The 15,979-nt window shown below is 55.6% G+C and overlaps 1 protein-coding gene across 3 annotated transcripts in view; it reads left to right on the forward strand.

The window, feature by feature from the left end:
* Nucleotides 1–9,175, forward strand: part of SPECC1L (sperm antigen with calponin homology and coiled-coil domains 1-like) — a 99,071-nt gene extending 89,896 nt beyond the window's left edge. For 2 of the 3 annotated variants that reach the window (XM_006901410.1, XM_006901411.1), the window contains 3 exons: nt 8,411–8,527; nt 8,609–8,668; nt 9,086–9,175. In XM_006901410.1, coding sequence (XP_006901472.1) covers nt 8,411–8,527; nt 8,609–8,668; nt 9,086–9,175 — 267 coding nt within the window. The remainder of the gene's footprint in view (nt 1–8,410; nt 8,528–8,608; nt 8,669–9,085) is intronic. The other variant, XM_006901409.1, reaches the window with a different exon arrangement.
* Nucleotides 9,176–15,979: the final 6,804 nt, after the last annotated feature.

Here is a 15,979-nt window from a genome sequence, read left to right on the forward strand (position 1 = left end):
CAACAACAACTAATTCACAGCAGGTGATTGAGAAGACATTGGCCGTAATCAGTCTTCAGACTGACATCATTTCTCTTCATTGCATTTCTTTGGAGAGGTCCCTGTCAGAGGATTTTTCTAATGCAATACATCTGATTTCCTGAGTGCTGGTACCAAAGGTGTGGATTGCTGATTCAGGTAAGATGGGATCATTGAGAGTTTCAGTCGTTTCTCCATCTATCATAATGTCCTGTGGTGAGGACCTTTGTTTTATTGATGTGGAGATGCAATCTGTACTGAAGTCTGTAGTCCTTGATCTTCTGCAGCAAGCATTTCGTATCCTCCTCATTTTGAGCAAGCAAAGTTGTGTCATCTGCCTAACGCATGTTGTTCATGAGTCGTCCTCAATTCCTGATGCTATGTTCTTCTTCATACAGTCTGACTTCACGTATTATCTGCTCAGCATACATATTGAATAGGTATGGAAAAAGGATATTCCTACAGATACCTTAAAGTGAGCATTTCTTTATTTAATGTCAGCTTGAAGATCAATGTGCACCTGTTTCAGGCCATGGTCTTTTCAGTAACCTGCTATTCATCTGAGAACTGGACAGTGAATAAGGATGGCAGAGGAATTGACACCTTTGAGCTGTGATGTTGGAAAAGAGGACTGAATAGCCCATGGACTGCCAAAAGCACAAATATGTCATGGAGAAAGTGCAACCAGACTGCTCCTTGGAGACAAAGGTGATAAAGCTTCTTCATATACTTTAGATATGTTGCTAGGAAAGGCTACACTTTGGACAAAGACATCATGCTTGGAAGGTGGAGGGACAGCAAAGGAGAGGAAGACCCTCAGTGAGGTGGATTGACACAGTGACTGCAGCCGTGGGCTCTAGTATATCAGAGAGGATGAGTATGACATAGGATAGGACAGGGTTCACAGCTCTTGTTTGTAAGGTCTCTGGGTTGTGCTCGGCTTGATGGGGCCTAACAGTTTCTTTATATACAATTGCAAGATGTGGGGTGACCAAAGTACCACTGAACCAGGCTGAGCTGTGGTGCTGGGAGAGGCATGAGGTGGAAGCAGACGGACCTGCCCACATGAGAGGGCATGGGAGAACTGATGAAAGATCCTACTGATGATTTCTGGAGGTGGCTCACAGCTAAAGTCACAGAATGGTGCTTGTGGAGCCAGAATGGCAGATGTTGCCACTGGTAATCCACCAGGGTGACAGTGTGTACGCCGTAGAGACACTGGTGGGTTCCTTCAGAAGTTGGGATCAAATGGGCTGTTTTAAGTCCAGAGAAGTATGTGAAAGAGAAAGATCCATGGATGTCACAGGATAACGTTAAGCACAGACTACAGCTGGCAGGAGACCTCACAAACATAGGTACTGGCCTTGTCAGAACCATTTGGACTGATGGGGCAGGCAGGAGATTTATGGCATGTTTGTTTGTGGACGTGGTTGAAGGAACTGGAATGGTGTCACCAGGTCACCTCAAGTATCCCCGTTTTGTGGGATTCTGGTCTGAGTCTAGGGGTTTTTGCTGTGAGCCATGAGGTGCCACCCCAGCCCTTCCCCGTCTTTCTGCTCGCAGGCAGGGTGCTGAGGGGAGCGGGGAGGCATTAGCACAGTGCATCAGGACTGCATGTAGGGAGTGGACTTCCATGCTGTTCATTGTACACGTGTATAAAGTAGTTGGTTGTTCTTTCTTAGAGCAAAAAGCCAAAAGAAGTGCAGGGGACTATTCCTGATGCTGTAGTTGGGCCTCTGTGAAGGAACCAGAACCTCAGCTCCACTGATACCATCTCTTCAGGCTGAGCTCTGCCCCCAGGTTTGGCCATGAGCTGCCTGAGGCTGGTCACAAGGTCTGGCATGGCCACCCACATCAGGGACCCTAGACTGGCCAGCAGGATCTTCTCAGCCATCAGGACCAGCTCAGCCACCTGCATCAGGGACCTGAGGCCGGTCACCAGACCTAGCTTAACCATCTGTGCCATTGACCCGAGGCTGGCCACTATGCCCAGCTTAGCCACCTGCGCAAGCCACCAGCACTGTTTAAGCCACCCGCATCAGGAGGGTGAGGCCCGGTGCAGCCACCTGCATCAGGGACCTGAGGCCAGCCACCAGGCTGGTACGGCCACCTACGTCAGGACCTCCTTCCCCAGCACGTGTGCCATTCAGTCATGGCCACTGGTCTTCTCTTTGGGGTTTTATTCTTGTGACTCCATGGGGTGGGATTATCCAGCTGCTGTGACTGCACTCAGCATGGTGTACCCAAGGCTTCTCTGTGGGGTGCGCTAGAATCCCCTCTGTTGATGACTGTAGGTTCTCCTCGCCCCCCGCCCTGGTCATGTTTCTCTGTTCTGTGAGAGTTGTCAGGGTGACTGCTGCCTCGTGGCCCTTGTGGGTCATGTGCCATGAAAATCCCTGCACTGACATCTGTGTAGACTCCTTGTTCAGCTCTCCGGTGTCTCAGGAGGGAGTGATGTCTAGTGGGGAGACACTACCATGCTCCCTGTCCACCGTGGTCCCTTTCCCTTTCTGGGTCCTTCATGTCTGCATCTGGACCTCATTTCTTGCCGTGTTCCTGCGACAGCACCCGGGGCTATAAAGTGTGGTCTGGTAGTGTTTCTGTGGGCTTCCTCTGGTGGCGCATGAAGCTGGGCATCTTTCCACATGCTTACTGACCATAGTTATGTCTTCTTTAGAGAAGTGTCCCCTCCAGTCCTGCATCCTTTGTGTCTGCCCTGGGCTGTTGAGCTGGACGTTTGTGTTCTAAGTGGAAATTTCCAGGGAGTCAGCAGAGTACAGAAGGAACTCACGTGATTGTGTCCCCAGCAGTGGTCATTGCCATGACCCCGCCTCGTGACTCAGTGTATCCCTTGTGGACAGTTACTGTGGAGAGCTGGTCAGGGGGTCCAGCCTTCCCACCTGATCTTACGTTTCTACAGTTGGTGTATTTGAGATCCAGGCTTGGCCCACACTCCTCCTTTAGACAGTGTCTCTCTTAGTCTTCACATCTGGAAAGCTCTGGTCTCTTTCTTACCTCCCTCCAGTCTGTCCTTGAGGGAACTACGTTATGTTTCCTATAAAAACAAACCAAACCACTGCTGTCAGGGCCATTCTGTCGGGTTTAATGGGGAAGCTGCCCACCTTTCTCCCTCAGAGTGCCTGTAATGTAATGGGGAGACTGCTTATCTCTCTCCCTCAGAGAAGCTGTAATGTAATGGGGCAACTATTTGTGAACACTGCTTCCATGAGGACAGAGCTCTGGGGAACAGTGAACACTGCTCCCATGAGGACAGATGTATGGAGGATGGATAGTGTTTCCACGAGGACAGAGTGTAGGGAGTCAATATGGCTCCTACGAGAACGCTGGTGTGGGGTGTGGACACGGCTCCCATGAGGAGAGAAGTGGGAGCACTGCTCCCACTAAAACAGAAAGGACGGAGGTGGACACCTCCCACAGGAAGAGGCGTGGACACTCCCCATGAGAACAGAGGTGTTGTGGGGTGGACATTGCTCCCTGGAGGAAGAAGTGTGGGGGTGAGGTAGTGGCTTTCAGGAGGACAGAGGTGTGGGGAGTGAACACTGCACCCAGAGGAAGAAGTGTGGATGTTGGACATAGCTCCCAGGACAGAGATGTGGGGCATAGACACTACTCCCAGGAGGGCAGAGGTGTGGGGGCTTGGACATGATTCCCAGGAGGATAGAGGTTTAGGGGGTTGGCACTTCTCCAGTGAGGACTGAGGTATGGAGGATGGACGTGGCTCCCAGGACAGAGGTTTGGGGAGTGGAAACTGCTCTCACAAGGACAGGGGGTAAACATGACTCCCAGGAGGACAGAAGTTTAAGGGGTGACACTGCTCCCACAAAAGACAGAAGTTTGTTTGTCAGCACAGCTCCCGGAGGACAGAGGTGTGGGAAGTGGAAACTGCTCCCATGGGTGAACATGACTCCTAGGAGGACAGATGTTTGAGGGGTGACTTCTTCCACAAGGCACAGAGGTATGGGTGTCGACACGGCTCCCAGGAGGACAGAGGTGTGGGGATTGGACACTGCTCTCAGGAGGACAGAGGATTGGGGGGTATGGACACAGCCACTGGGAGGACAGAGGTGTGTGGGGTGGACACCCAGAAGGGCAAGGGTGCGTGCTTGGCTCTGCTGGAACGTGCTTCACGCTTCTTGGCAACTTGCCTATGGAAACAGCATTTCTTTAAATAGATCAGAACTTTAGTAGATCTTTAAAGAGCCTGTGGTATTGGGGGTGCCTTTATAGCTCTTAATTAAACTTCAGAGTAAATAAACTCCTTCCTCTGTATAACACTCTTTCTGTCTTAAAAGTTTGTGTGATTTTTGCCCTTTCCAGCCCGTCACCAGCCCTCTGTGTGGGCATGTGGACAGAGGAGGCTGTGGCCAGTCCCTGAGGCAGGTGGAGGTTCTGAGAAGGCTGCAGCCCCCTGAGTAAGGGCACAGTGGGTGAGCCCAGCAGAGGTGGGCCTGTCCACCTGTCCAGCCTCCCACCTGGCCACCGTTTCTGTAGCTCAGGTGCCTTGAGAAGGGGCAGAGGCCTACCTGATCTGTGCACACTTTGGATGTTGTCCTGACAGGTGACATTACCCTCTTCCTATATCCACCTTTATGCAAACTTAGAATTGTCTTACATGGTAGAAAAGGTTGGGATTGGCCTGAAAGTGGAATGCATAATCCTGATTCACCCTCCAGGCTTGCGTCGTAACTCCCAGTGTGCACCAGCCTTCTTGTAAAGACTGCAGATGTTCCCCTCAGACACGTGGGCGCCAGGCAGTCTTGGGTGGACCCTGAGCAGTCTGCACACGTGAGAGATTCCCTCCAGCACTGAGATGTTGGCTTTAAAGGTGGTTTGTTTCACAGAGTGACTGGTACTCCCTATGATCTTGACCAAGTGGTGAGAGGGTGGGAGCCCTCCTGACCACTGGTGGACGGTTGGCGGCCCTCCTGCCCATGGGCATACTCTGGGACGGGGGAGCACCTTGCCTCTAAGAAGCTCTCCCTCTGCTCTTCCAAAACAGATTTGTCCAGTATCTTGGCCGTCCAATATTCTTTGCAAGAACCATGATTTGAAAGCATCAGTTCTCCTTTGGTTTTCTCATTCACTTCTCAACTTTCACACACATATGAAAGCAATTGAAAATGCTATGGCTTGGCTCAGGCACACCTGAATCTGTAAACTGACATCTTGGCTCTTTAGCCCCTTCAAAGGGTCCTTGGAAGCAGGTTGCCCAGTGAAGTACATCATTTGCTTTCTACTGCTGCTACTATGGGCATTGATTATGGATCCAAGTAAAATGTTGACCACTTAAGTGTTTTCTTTCCCTTGATGTTGCCTGTTGGTCCAGATGTGAGGGGTTTTGTTTCCTTGATGTTGAGGTGTAATCCTTGTTGAAGAATGTATAGTCTTTGATCTAGTAAGTGGCTTCAAGTCCTCCTCACTTTGAGCAAGCAAGGTTTTGTCATCTGCATAGTGCAGATTGTTGGTTTTCCTCCAATCCTGATTCCACATTATTCATGTAACTCCATTTCTCAAATGATTTGCTAAGCATACATATTGAATAGGTGTAGAGAAGGATATAGCTCTGTCATAAGCCTTTCCTGATTTCAAACCATGCAGTGTTCCCTTATTCTGTTCATGCACCTACTTCTTGGTAGATATCTAGGTTTGGCATGAGCACAATTAAATTTTCTAGGATTCCCATTCTTCTCAGATCTAATTATTCTGATCCACACTGTTTAATCAGTAAATCACAGAGAATATTTTTGTTATTCTCTGCTTATAACCAGATCCAGCTGACATCAGCCATGATAGTCCTGGTGCCATAGCCTTTTCTGAATCCAGCTTGAATTTCTGGCAGTTCCCTCTTGATGTACTATCCTGACTATTTTTTTTTTTATAATCTTCAGCAAAATTTTACTTGCATATAATATTAATGATATTCTTTGATAATGTCCACAATCTGTTAGGGAGCTCCTCCATTCAACTGGCCAGGCAGCTATCCTCCATATTTATTGATAGAGATAGGTGAGTATCTGTTTCCTAAAATACGTCAGCTGATCCCATCAATTCCTGGGGCCTTGTTTTCTGCTAATGCCTTCAGTGCAACTTGAATGTCTTCTTTTACTTGGTTCTTAACTCTTGTGCTACCTCACATGGTTCCATGTTGATTCTTTGCATTTCTTCATGTAACTAAGTAAGTATTTTCCTGCTAGAATCCTTCAGCAGTGTTGTTCCAGCCTGACTTTGTCCTGAGAGGACCACTCTTAAGGTCTCTTTGGCCTTTCTTGAGCTGTCCACAGGCCTGTCTTACCTGTAGGTCCAGTGCAGTTGGCTCGTGGCTCACTGCCGGGTGCAGGCTCAGGCTTGGTGTTGGCTCTGCCATCCACTCCTGAAGGACACCCTGGTCTCCTGGCAGCCCCAGGTGTCTCCCTTCCTGCCCACTGCAGACCTTCCTCTTTAGGCCTTGCCCCTAGCCTATTGATTGACAGTGACAATGGGACCCGTCCTGTGCCCACCGGCTGTCCTAGCTACTTCTCTGCAGGGATGTGATCTTATCAGTTGCCCATCTGCTGCCCTCTCTGGGCCTCTGAGGGGTGTGATGTCCACTCACCAGCTGCCCTGGCTTAGCTCTAAGGGAGTGTAGTGCCCATCCCCTACCCACCAGCTGCCCTAACCTGGCTCTAAGGAGTCTGATGTCTGTGTGGCTCTGAGTCATCAGACATGCCTGGCACCACTTTGTGAGTGGGGCTGCACTTACTGCAGCCCTGGTTTCAAGGCAGGGTGTGAATTTGTGGGGTCTGGGGCTTCACTTTGTGCAGAGGAAGCAGAGCCCAGAAAGGACATGTCTCCCAGCTGGGGCGGCTGCGACTCGGCTGTTTCCTCTGCACAGGGGCAGTGACATTCAGCACGTCCGCGCTGGCCCCAGCCCTGCGCTCCAGGAGAGAAGGAGCTGGCGGGGCAGGAAGTGGGGCTTTGTGTTCCTGCTCAAGTGCTGTGGCCCGTGGGTGACAGACAGAGTGCAGACAGGATGCTGAAAAGCCGTGTTCCTGCACCTCATGGAAGCTCTGGTGCATAGTCACTGTGGTGGCACCCCATGTGTGGACCCGGTAGTGTGTGCCACGGCCCCAAACCTGGAAACACACACACGGCCTCGGGGGTGGTATGACCATCCACTGGGGAGTGGGACGTGGCTTCCCTTCCTGCTGCCCATGGAGTTGCACAGGCCGCTCCTCCTGAGCTCTCATCTTCTCCCATGTGGACCATCCTTGCCTCTGAGGAGTGCCCGGCTGCACTTTCTTAAGACACAGTGGTGTTGTGTACCATCAAGTCAGAACCAACCCATAACTTAACCACCCAGGGGGTTTTCAGAGTCAGCAAGTCACACAGGCGGAGATTTACCAGTCTTTCTCCATTGGAACAGCTGGTGGATTTGAACCGTGTACCTTTGTATTGATGCACAGTTCCTTACCTCGAAGCCCCCAGAGCTTAAGACATGATAAAGGGCCTCTTAAGGAAAGGCAGATGCCTGCTGCCAGCCATGCGCAAGGATCCCACACCCAAGTGCCTGGCCCAATGTGCCACGCGGGTGATGTGTGGGCCTGCAGGGGGGTCTACTGAGTCCTCACTGAGGGACCTGTGATTCCCCTCAGCACACAGGATCTGCTGTCCCCAGGCCCGCAAGGTCACACACAGCAGGCTGTGCCCACTCCCCAGGACAGGGGACTCAGAGTCGAGGTGAACTCGGGCCTGTGAGGGGAGAACACTGAGCCGACTGCCTGAGACAGGGAAACTTGGTGTTAGGGCAGGTACGCAGGTGGATGTGGAGTCCACAGCCCGTGTGAAGTCCTGTCCTAGTGACTCTGTGGATGGGCAAGCTCGTGGGTGAACAAGGGGTCAGCTGTGCCCATGTGAGGGCTTGTGTCCTTGTCAGTGGAACTAACAGTCCTTTGCCAGATCTCAGTGGTCTGTCCCACGTCCCTTGCACCTGCATGGTGGGACTGGCCTTTTGGCCCGGGGCCCAGTGTGTGGGGCAGTTTGTTGTCATTCCAAAGGGGGTACATCATGGGAGGTCCAGGCTTGGCCTGCACTGTGACCCCGTGTTTAACACTGTGACATAACAGCAGGCTGGCCTAGTGACCTCATGGCCTCACAGCAGGGTGACCACAGGACCTTATACAAGGTGACCCATGACCTCACAGCTGTATGACCTGTGACCTTACAACTCGGTGACCCTGTGACCTAACAACTGTATAACCCATGCCCTCACAACAGCAGGATGACCTATAGCCTCACAACTGTGTGACCCCTGACCTCATAGCTGGCAGGAATGTGGGGGACAGAGGAGGCACTAACAGGCCTGGGCCTCATCTGAGTCCACCTTCCTCTCTAGAACATCGACATCACCAACTTCAGCAGCAGCTGGAATGACGGGCTGGCTTTCTGCGCCCTCCTGCACACATACCTGCCAGCACACATTCCCTACCAGGAGCTCAGCGGCCAGGACAAGGTGAGCGGGCGCCTCCTGGCAGGCAGGCGGTTGGTGGTTTGTGCATCCAGCCGGCACTGAGGGAACCCCTTGGTCTTACAGAGACGGAACTTCACGCTGGCCTTCCAGGCGGCGGAGAGCGTCGGCATCAAGTCCACCCTGGTGAGCTCCTCCTGGTGGGCCTGTAGGCCCAGATTTGTCCTGGAGAACAGGGTCTCCATAATCTCCAGCCACAGTCATAGGGAAGGCGGCACAGTGGCCAGTGTTGGGGAGGGCAAGGCCCCAGAGGGCAAGCCAGCACCTCCCACAGTCCTCCTGGCCAAGGGGAGTGGCTTCTGCCCACTCTCTTCCCCTCCCTCCCTGGACTGGGTACTTGGGGGCTGGCGTGTGTCTGCCCTCAGCCTAGAGCCCCTGCACCCAGGGGTCCAGGATGTACTGAGAAAGAACACCCATGAGGACTCCACACACAGGAGCCAGTGAGGGGATCCTGGGCTTCTCAGCAGGGGGTGGGGTCCTGAGACAAGCCGGCGCCCTGGAGAGGGTGGCAGGGCTAGACTCAGTGTGCCCTTTTCTTCACAGGACATCAGCGAGATGGTACGGACGGAGCGGCCAGACTGGCAGAACGTGATGCTGTATGTGACATCCATCTACAAGTACTTCGAGACCTGAGCCCATGTGGGCCCTGCAGTCCGCACGCCCCTCCTATGCCACATGGCTGCAGCCCCCCAGCTCCATTGCATCCTTCTGGAACCACACATCCAGCGACCGCTGTGGTGTCCACCAGTGTGAGCAGTGGACTGACCGCTGCTGTGGGAGGAGGATGAGGCTTCGTGCAGGGTGGCCCCTAAGGACGAATCACAAATGACTCTGGTGTTTGCAAGCCTGAGTCCACAGGTGTCCAAACAGCATGTCGCAAGGGGTCCTGGTCCCAGGGTCCGCGCCCGCGAACTCACTACACTTTGGCAGATGGACGGCTCGGCCCATGCTGCCTTGAAGGGCCTGGACACAGCCCCAGCAAAGTGTCTAGTCAGAACTACTCGTAAAGAGCTCTAGTTAGAATCCCTCCTGCTATGCACAATATTAGGGAAGTTGTTCCTGTTCTGTTTGTACCAAAGTTAACCATGTGATAAGCAGAGGCACAGCTCAGAGCGTGGACATCGCTGACATGACCAGAACAAAGAGGGACATGAGCTAAAGCCCCAGCAGTGGAAAGTCAGTGAGGCGCTGGGCCTCCTCAGAGGCCAGAAAGTGAGAAGTGCCTTATTCTCCTGGCAGTGCATCCCCTGAGGGCTGGGCCCCAACAGGCTGTGACAGGGAGCGTCATCTGGGGCCCATGCACCTCAACATGGGACGTGTCCCCCCCTGCACTGCCCGCTGCTCCAACCCCTGCTACATCCTCAGGTCCAGAGCCACGCGTGACTGTCCTGCTGAGGTGACCCCAGACCAGGCACCACAGCCCTCAGAAGCAGTGAGCCATAGCCACAGGTGCCGGACACAGCAGCTGATGATTGAACCATGTCTCGTCCCTGTACTGCTGCTTCCCAGTTCAGCTGTGCTGGCTCCTGCAGCGTCCCAGGAAGCGTGGGCATAGAGGAAGGGGCTCGGAGGGGTGGGCAGCCAGCATGCCCCCGGCCCTCTGAGGCTTCACGTCAGCAGCTCAGGCAGCTGCCCGATTCAGCTACAGAGGGTATGCTCCCATGGATGCTGACCACTACAGACAGCAGTCCACCTACTCTGAACACTGACATCCCCCAGACACTGACACCGCCAGTGCTGACCCCCACACACAGTGGGCCCACCTGAGCACTAACTCTCCCTAAGACACTGATATCTCCAACACTGACCCCTCCAACACTGACTCCCACAGACATCAGGCTGCACAGACACAGGTTCCCACAGATACTATCATAACCTCCCCAACACTGACCCCCACACACAGTGGTGCCACCCTGAGCACTGACCCCCAACAGACACCCTGCAAGCTGACCTCCACAGACAGTGGCCCCACCCCAAGTGCTGACCTCCACACAGGCCCCACTCCAAGTACTGACACCCCCCCCCACAGACACTGACACTCCCTCCAATGCTGACCATGACAGAGACCGCACCCCACCCTGAACACTGACTCCCACAGACACCTATATCTCTACAAATAGCAACCTCTCCAGATACCAATTCCCATAAATTCTGATCTCACACTCCCTGACGATTATTCCCACGGACACTGACCCTGGCAAATTCTGACTCCAAGCCAGTGCCCCCCACAAATACTAATTCCCAGTCCAGTCCCCTCACAGACACCCATTCCTCCCAACACACCTCCCACAGACTCGAATTCCCCAGAGAAGCCCCGCCCCTGTGCCATGAAGGCTACACCCCATTCTGCAGGCCCCGGCCCCGTGCTGTGGGCCCTGCCCTATGTCAAGTGCCCAGATTGTCGGCACAGGACAGCTTCCTTTTGTCTCTCCACTAACTTCCTGGGTCCCTGCTGCCATGTCCTAGAGTAGGCTGCAGTCACAAATGGATTTATTTATTATGCTGTACTTGTGCATCGTCTGGTGAGCGGGAGGATTCCAACATTGGAACTTCATGCTGAGCCCCCTCGCCTGGTGGCCCCAGCCCACCCACTGTGTCCCGTGGGGAGGTCACTTGACGCCAGGGGTGGGCCAGCCAGGCCTCGTGCCAGGAAGAGTCCTACACGCTGCCCCTTGCAAGAGGCCTATCAGCGCTCTGGTGTCCTGCTCTGCTGTTGGGGACCACTGGTGGCTGTGGTCTGAGGTGACTTGCCCACATGGTCGGCTTTTGTAGTTTCTTCTGTTAATTATCCTTGAATGTATTAAATGATCAGAACACAGATTGAGGCTTACTCATTGTCCACTACCTAAAAAAAACTAGGATGCTATCTAGGAGGGTACCCCTGGCACTGTCCAGTGAGGGACGAGCTTGTGCCTGAACAGCTTGGGGGTCTCATCAGGGCATTCCAGGGATCCTGGGCAGGCAGTCGCCCTACCATTTACTCTCAACCTGAGCCTTGGGTGCTTCGGCAGTGACCGCTGACCAGGAGTGGCCAGCACCTCAGCCTTGGCCACACACCGCTTTCTGCAGTGAGGTGGTCAGGCATTCATAGTTTTTGCAGCTACATCTCGGAGATATTTTCAGAATATTAGCTGTCATAGAGTAGTAGGACAGCCCTAAGGATCCTTGTCATGGTCAGTATGGGGCCAGGCCACTGGTCATACAGTCACCCCAGGGACCATCAGCAGGGGCTAGTTCTCCAGGGCAGTGTTCCCAAGCTCTCCACTGTACTGGAGGTCAGCAAGCACCCCCTAGGAGTACCAGGGAATGAATTGGGATCCAGGAGCCCTCACTGCCTGGATCCTGGGCTCAGTGGGCGTGAGGGGCCGAGGAGACGTGATGCAAACAGTTCCTGTCTGGAAGGACAAGGTCACTGCAGTGTGCTCCCAGGAATGCCCTCGGGGAGCAGGCAGCTGCCTGGGCTTCCCGTTATGCCATCCAGCCAGTGTCTTGGAGCCCAGCCTGAGCACCATCTGAGAACACCCCAGCTTTAGCTAGAACACATGCTTAGAAATGCATTTTTAGAGTTCTGTGTTCTGTTCTATTTGAACTCTGCTTCACTGGCACTCTATAGGGTCTTGGTTTTCTCCCCATTGCCAGCCCCTCAGCTACTGCCTCTGCTGTGACAGGGCCTCTGGGAGGCCATCCCAGGCCTGCTCACGGCCTGCAGGGATGCCTGGGCAGATTCACAAGCCACTGTGCTAACTCCAGCCATGCATCATGGGGCCCCATTCCACACCCAGCCTGTACCTGCAGCCATACCCTCAGGAACACACCTGGCAGTTGTACACAGGCTGGGAGTCCCTGTACCTGCCATCAGCCATACCCTCAGGGAACAGGGACACACTTGGCAGGTATACAGGGCTGAGGGTCACCACTCTGCACCCAGCCTGTACCTGTAACCATCCCCTCCGAACAAGGACACACCTGTCAGGTGTACACAGGCTGAGAGGGGTCCACACTCCCAAGTTCTGACCCTCATAGGCCAGGCCTCTGCGGGGCTCCCGGCAGGCTTCCCCAGAAGGAGCCTGGACTGCCCAGTCTTCTTGGCCATGTCCCTGACGACTACAGACCCTTAGCAGAGGTCATGGCTCCCAGGGGGTTGGTGTGGCCAGTCCTCCATTCTTGCACCTACCCACACTTGGGACATGCTGTGAAGGAGTGGTCCCAAGAAAAGGTAAAGAACCCCTCCTGTCCTCCATGTAGTTTTATGGGTGTGATGTTCCCAAGTCCAGTACAGCCATGAGAGTGACCCAGGGCATTGGGAGCAAATTAGTTCAATGACCAGCAGATGCCATGGTGTGCCCAAGTCTTGGGGCAGCCCATCTTGGAGGGGCTGCTAGAGACCCAGCACTTAGCACTTCTGCTAGACATGGCCCATCCTTGGAGGCAGAGGGTTCCCGTGGGGTGGAAACGGGGTGAGGAGGGTGCCCTTTGACTGTGTGGCCATTGACCATCCACTGCAGCTCCCAAGGGATGCAGACAGGGTGAGGAAGCTGTGCTGTGGTTGTGTGGCTGTGGACCATCAATGGAGTGCAGGCAGGGGAGGGGACTGCCCTGTGACTGCATGGCTGGAAACTGGCAGGGTGAGGAAGCTGCCCTGTGGCCGTGGACCATCCAAAGTACCCAAGGGGCGCAGATGGGGTGACGAGGCGGCCCTGTAGTTATGTGTAGCAGTGGACCATCCATGGAATTACTTCCCCTGGTGGAGTTGTGCACCGGACTGAGGATAAGCCAGCCCGAGATGCCACTTCTGCAATCCCTGAGCCACAGGAAGTGTGCCAGGTTCCCCTGGGGACGTCAAGCTAGGACTTTTGAGATGCCTGCTAGTTCCCAGGGACCCCAGAGGCCTGTCATGGGCAGTTCTGGCTCATTCCCTGCCTGTGTGCCTGGCTGGCCCCCAACCCTGCTCAGTTTAAACTAGCGGGTGCACAGGTCCATCCTGGGTAGAACAAAGGGTGAGGGTGGCTGTCAGACGTGGGCAGTAGTATCCAGCTGTGGCCAGCCGCAGACAGAGGGCAGGCTCCTCACCCTCCATGGCCCAGCCCCTACCCATGGACCACACTGGCTAGGGAGGCTGAGGCTGACTGGGGCCCAGGCCTGTCAGGGCATCTCCCTCAAGAGAATTTGTAGCCAAGCCCCTCAGGCCTCCTGCTTCAGCCTGGAGGATGGTCCAGAATGGTCCCCACCTACCTGGAAGCTGAGGGTGACAAGTGGACGAGGGCAAGTGCCCTTATATAAAGGCAGCCTGATGGCTTGAGGGTTGGGGGACAGGCTCCAGGGCTAGAAACCTTCTAAATGGTCTGATCTCCACCCTTAGCCCCCCAGCTAGTGTCACTTACCATGTGTCCCATCTTCGTGGTGACTTGGTTGGTGACCTGGGGAGACAACACAGGGAAGGGAGGTGGCCTTCTTCCTCAGACAAGAGTGCCCTGTGGCCTAGGACCTTGTGAAAGAGGAACTCAGGGAGCTTATGGAGGTGGCCCCAGCTCCGGGGACAGGCACTGCCCATGGACCCTGGGGTGGACTGTAGGCCCTGACACTGGTCCTAAGAACAGCTTCAGACATGGTGCCAAGGGCCTGAGTCCATAGCAGGCCACACACAGGAGGTGACCAGAAGGAGGGGCGTTGGTTCTCCTGTGCCCAGTGGGGCAGAGCAGTTATGGGGCAGATGTGCTTGCATGTTTGGGGGTGAGAGGGGGCCAGCCAAGTGTGTGCCAACAGGTGGTTGGGTATATGTTGTCTCCATTCTCACCCCCAAACATGGGAGTGGAGCCCTAGAAAACCCCAGTACACCCCCCAACACAAGTCCCTTAGGCAACTGGTGTGGAGGGTTGAGGGCCTGGGTGGGGAAAACCCTCCAACTCCATATGGGAGACTTTCACTCACCAGAGAGCAGCCAGAGAGCAGCCCCTACTTCTCCAAGTCTGGGTTCCCCACGACAAATCCCCTTATCCTATGTCTGGGACCCCTAAGATCCCTTCCATGTGGAGGCCAGAGGCCCACATGGCCAGTCAGAGAGGTGTCCTGTCTGAAGCTGGAGAGGGGGTGTCCAGATCTGAGGTTGGAGAAGGGATGTCCAGTCTGAAGCTGGAGGAGGCATATCCAGGTTTGAGGTTGGGAAGGCAACCCAGCGCAGGACATGGGCCCTCTTCAGCCAGTCCAGTCTGTCTAGGATGAGGGTGGCAGCTGGGCAACTGGCAGTAATTCCTTGCACCGCTAGGGGAAGTGGAGGGGTCAGGGTGCGACCACGCCACAAGGGGCTGCAGGAGCGTGTAAGCATGCTGCTTGGACCAGAAGGGGGGTTGCAGAGCGCACAGTGACCCAGGCAGCTCCCAGACAGGGACAGCGCAGGCGCTGCTCTGTAGGTAGATAGTGAGATCCAGGCAGGACGGGGCAGGGCACTGGTGGCAGGATGGCCTGCGGGGGCTGGGGTCATTCCCCCCAGCCTAGCCCCTCCCATCTCGCGGGGAGGGGCTTTCTCCAGAGGCGGACTGCCTCGGTTTCCCCTGACTGGAAAGGACTCCCTACAGCCCGATCCCCCAGCCATGCTAGGCGGCCCTTCAGCCCCCAAGATAGACAATCACCTCCGCCCTCCAGACCCCCAAGAGGCCCCCATCCCCTAAGGCAGTACACCAAACGCCACCCCGGAACCCCCAGGGCAGATCTTCAGGCCCCTAGACAGACCCCTTAGCCCCGCCCCCCCAGCCTTCCAGGCGACCCCCCCACCCTCTCAAGCGGCCTCCTAGTCCCCCATCTCTGCTCCCCAGTCCCCCTAGGAAGACCCTCCCAGCCACGCCCTTCAGCTTCTTCAAGGGGCCCCCAGCCCCTCCTGCAGACCACCTCAGCCCCTCCAAGTAGACGCCCAGCTCTGCTTCCCAGTCTCCCTGGCAGCCCTCCAGCCCCCCAGGCACCCCTTCCCCCAAGGTAGATCCCCTCCAGCCACGCAGGGAGCTGCCAGGCCCCAACTCTGTCCCCCAGCGCCTCAGGCGGATCCCCAGGACCAGCACCCCCAGCCCTGGCCGGGCCCTCGCTCAGTCTCTCCCACGGGCGGGCGGGGCGGGCGGCGTGGAGCCTGCAGGGGGCGCCCGCGAGCAGCCGAGCGCGGAGACGGGGCGGCGGGAGCCAGCAGGTCAGCGGGGAGCGGGCCCGGGCGGGGGGCGCGAGGCTGGGGTCTGGGGTCCGGGGTCCGGGGGTCCGGGGTTCCAGGGGCCAGCGAGCTCGGGGTCGGGCCGGGAGGGCGGTGGCCAGTCCCGCGTGCGGCCCCATCGAGAGCTGGGCGGGCGGCGCGCGGACCCCGGGGCTCCTGGCACAGAGGCGGGCGGGGCTCGGGCGCAGGTCCGTTGGTCTGTCTGTCCCGGGTCTGTCTGTCGGCACCCCTCGGGCTGGGCTGGCTGC

The sequence above is a fragment of the Elephantulus edwardii genome, unplaced genomic scaffold (assembly GCF_000299155.1).
Source record: "Elephantulus edwardii isolate Elephantulus edwardi_28Jun2011 unplaced genomic scaffold, EleEdw1.0 scaffold00325, whole genome shotgun sequence".
Lineage (NCBI taxonomy): Eukaryota > Metazoa > Chordata > Mammalia > Macroscelidea > Macroscelididae > Elephantulus > Elephantulus edwardii.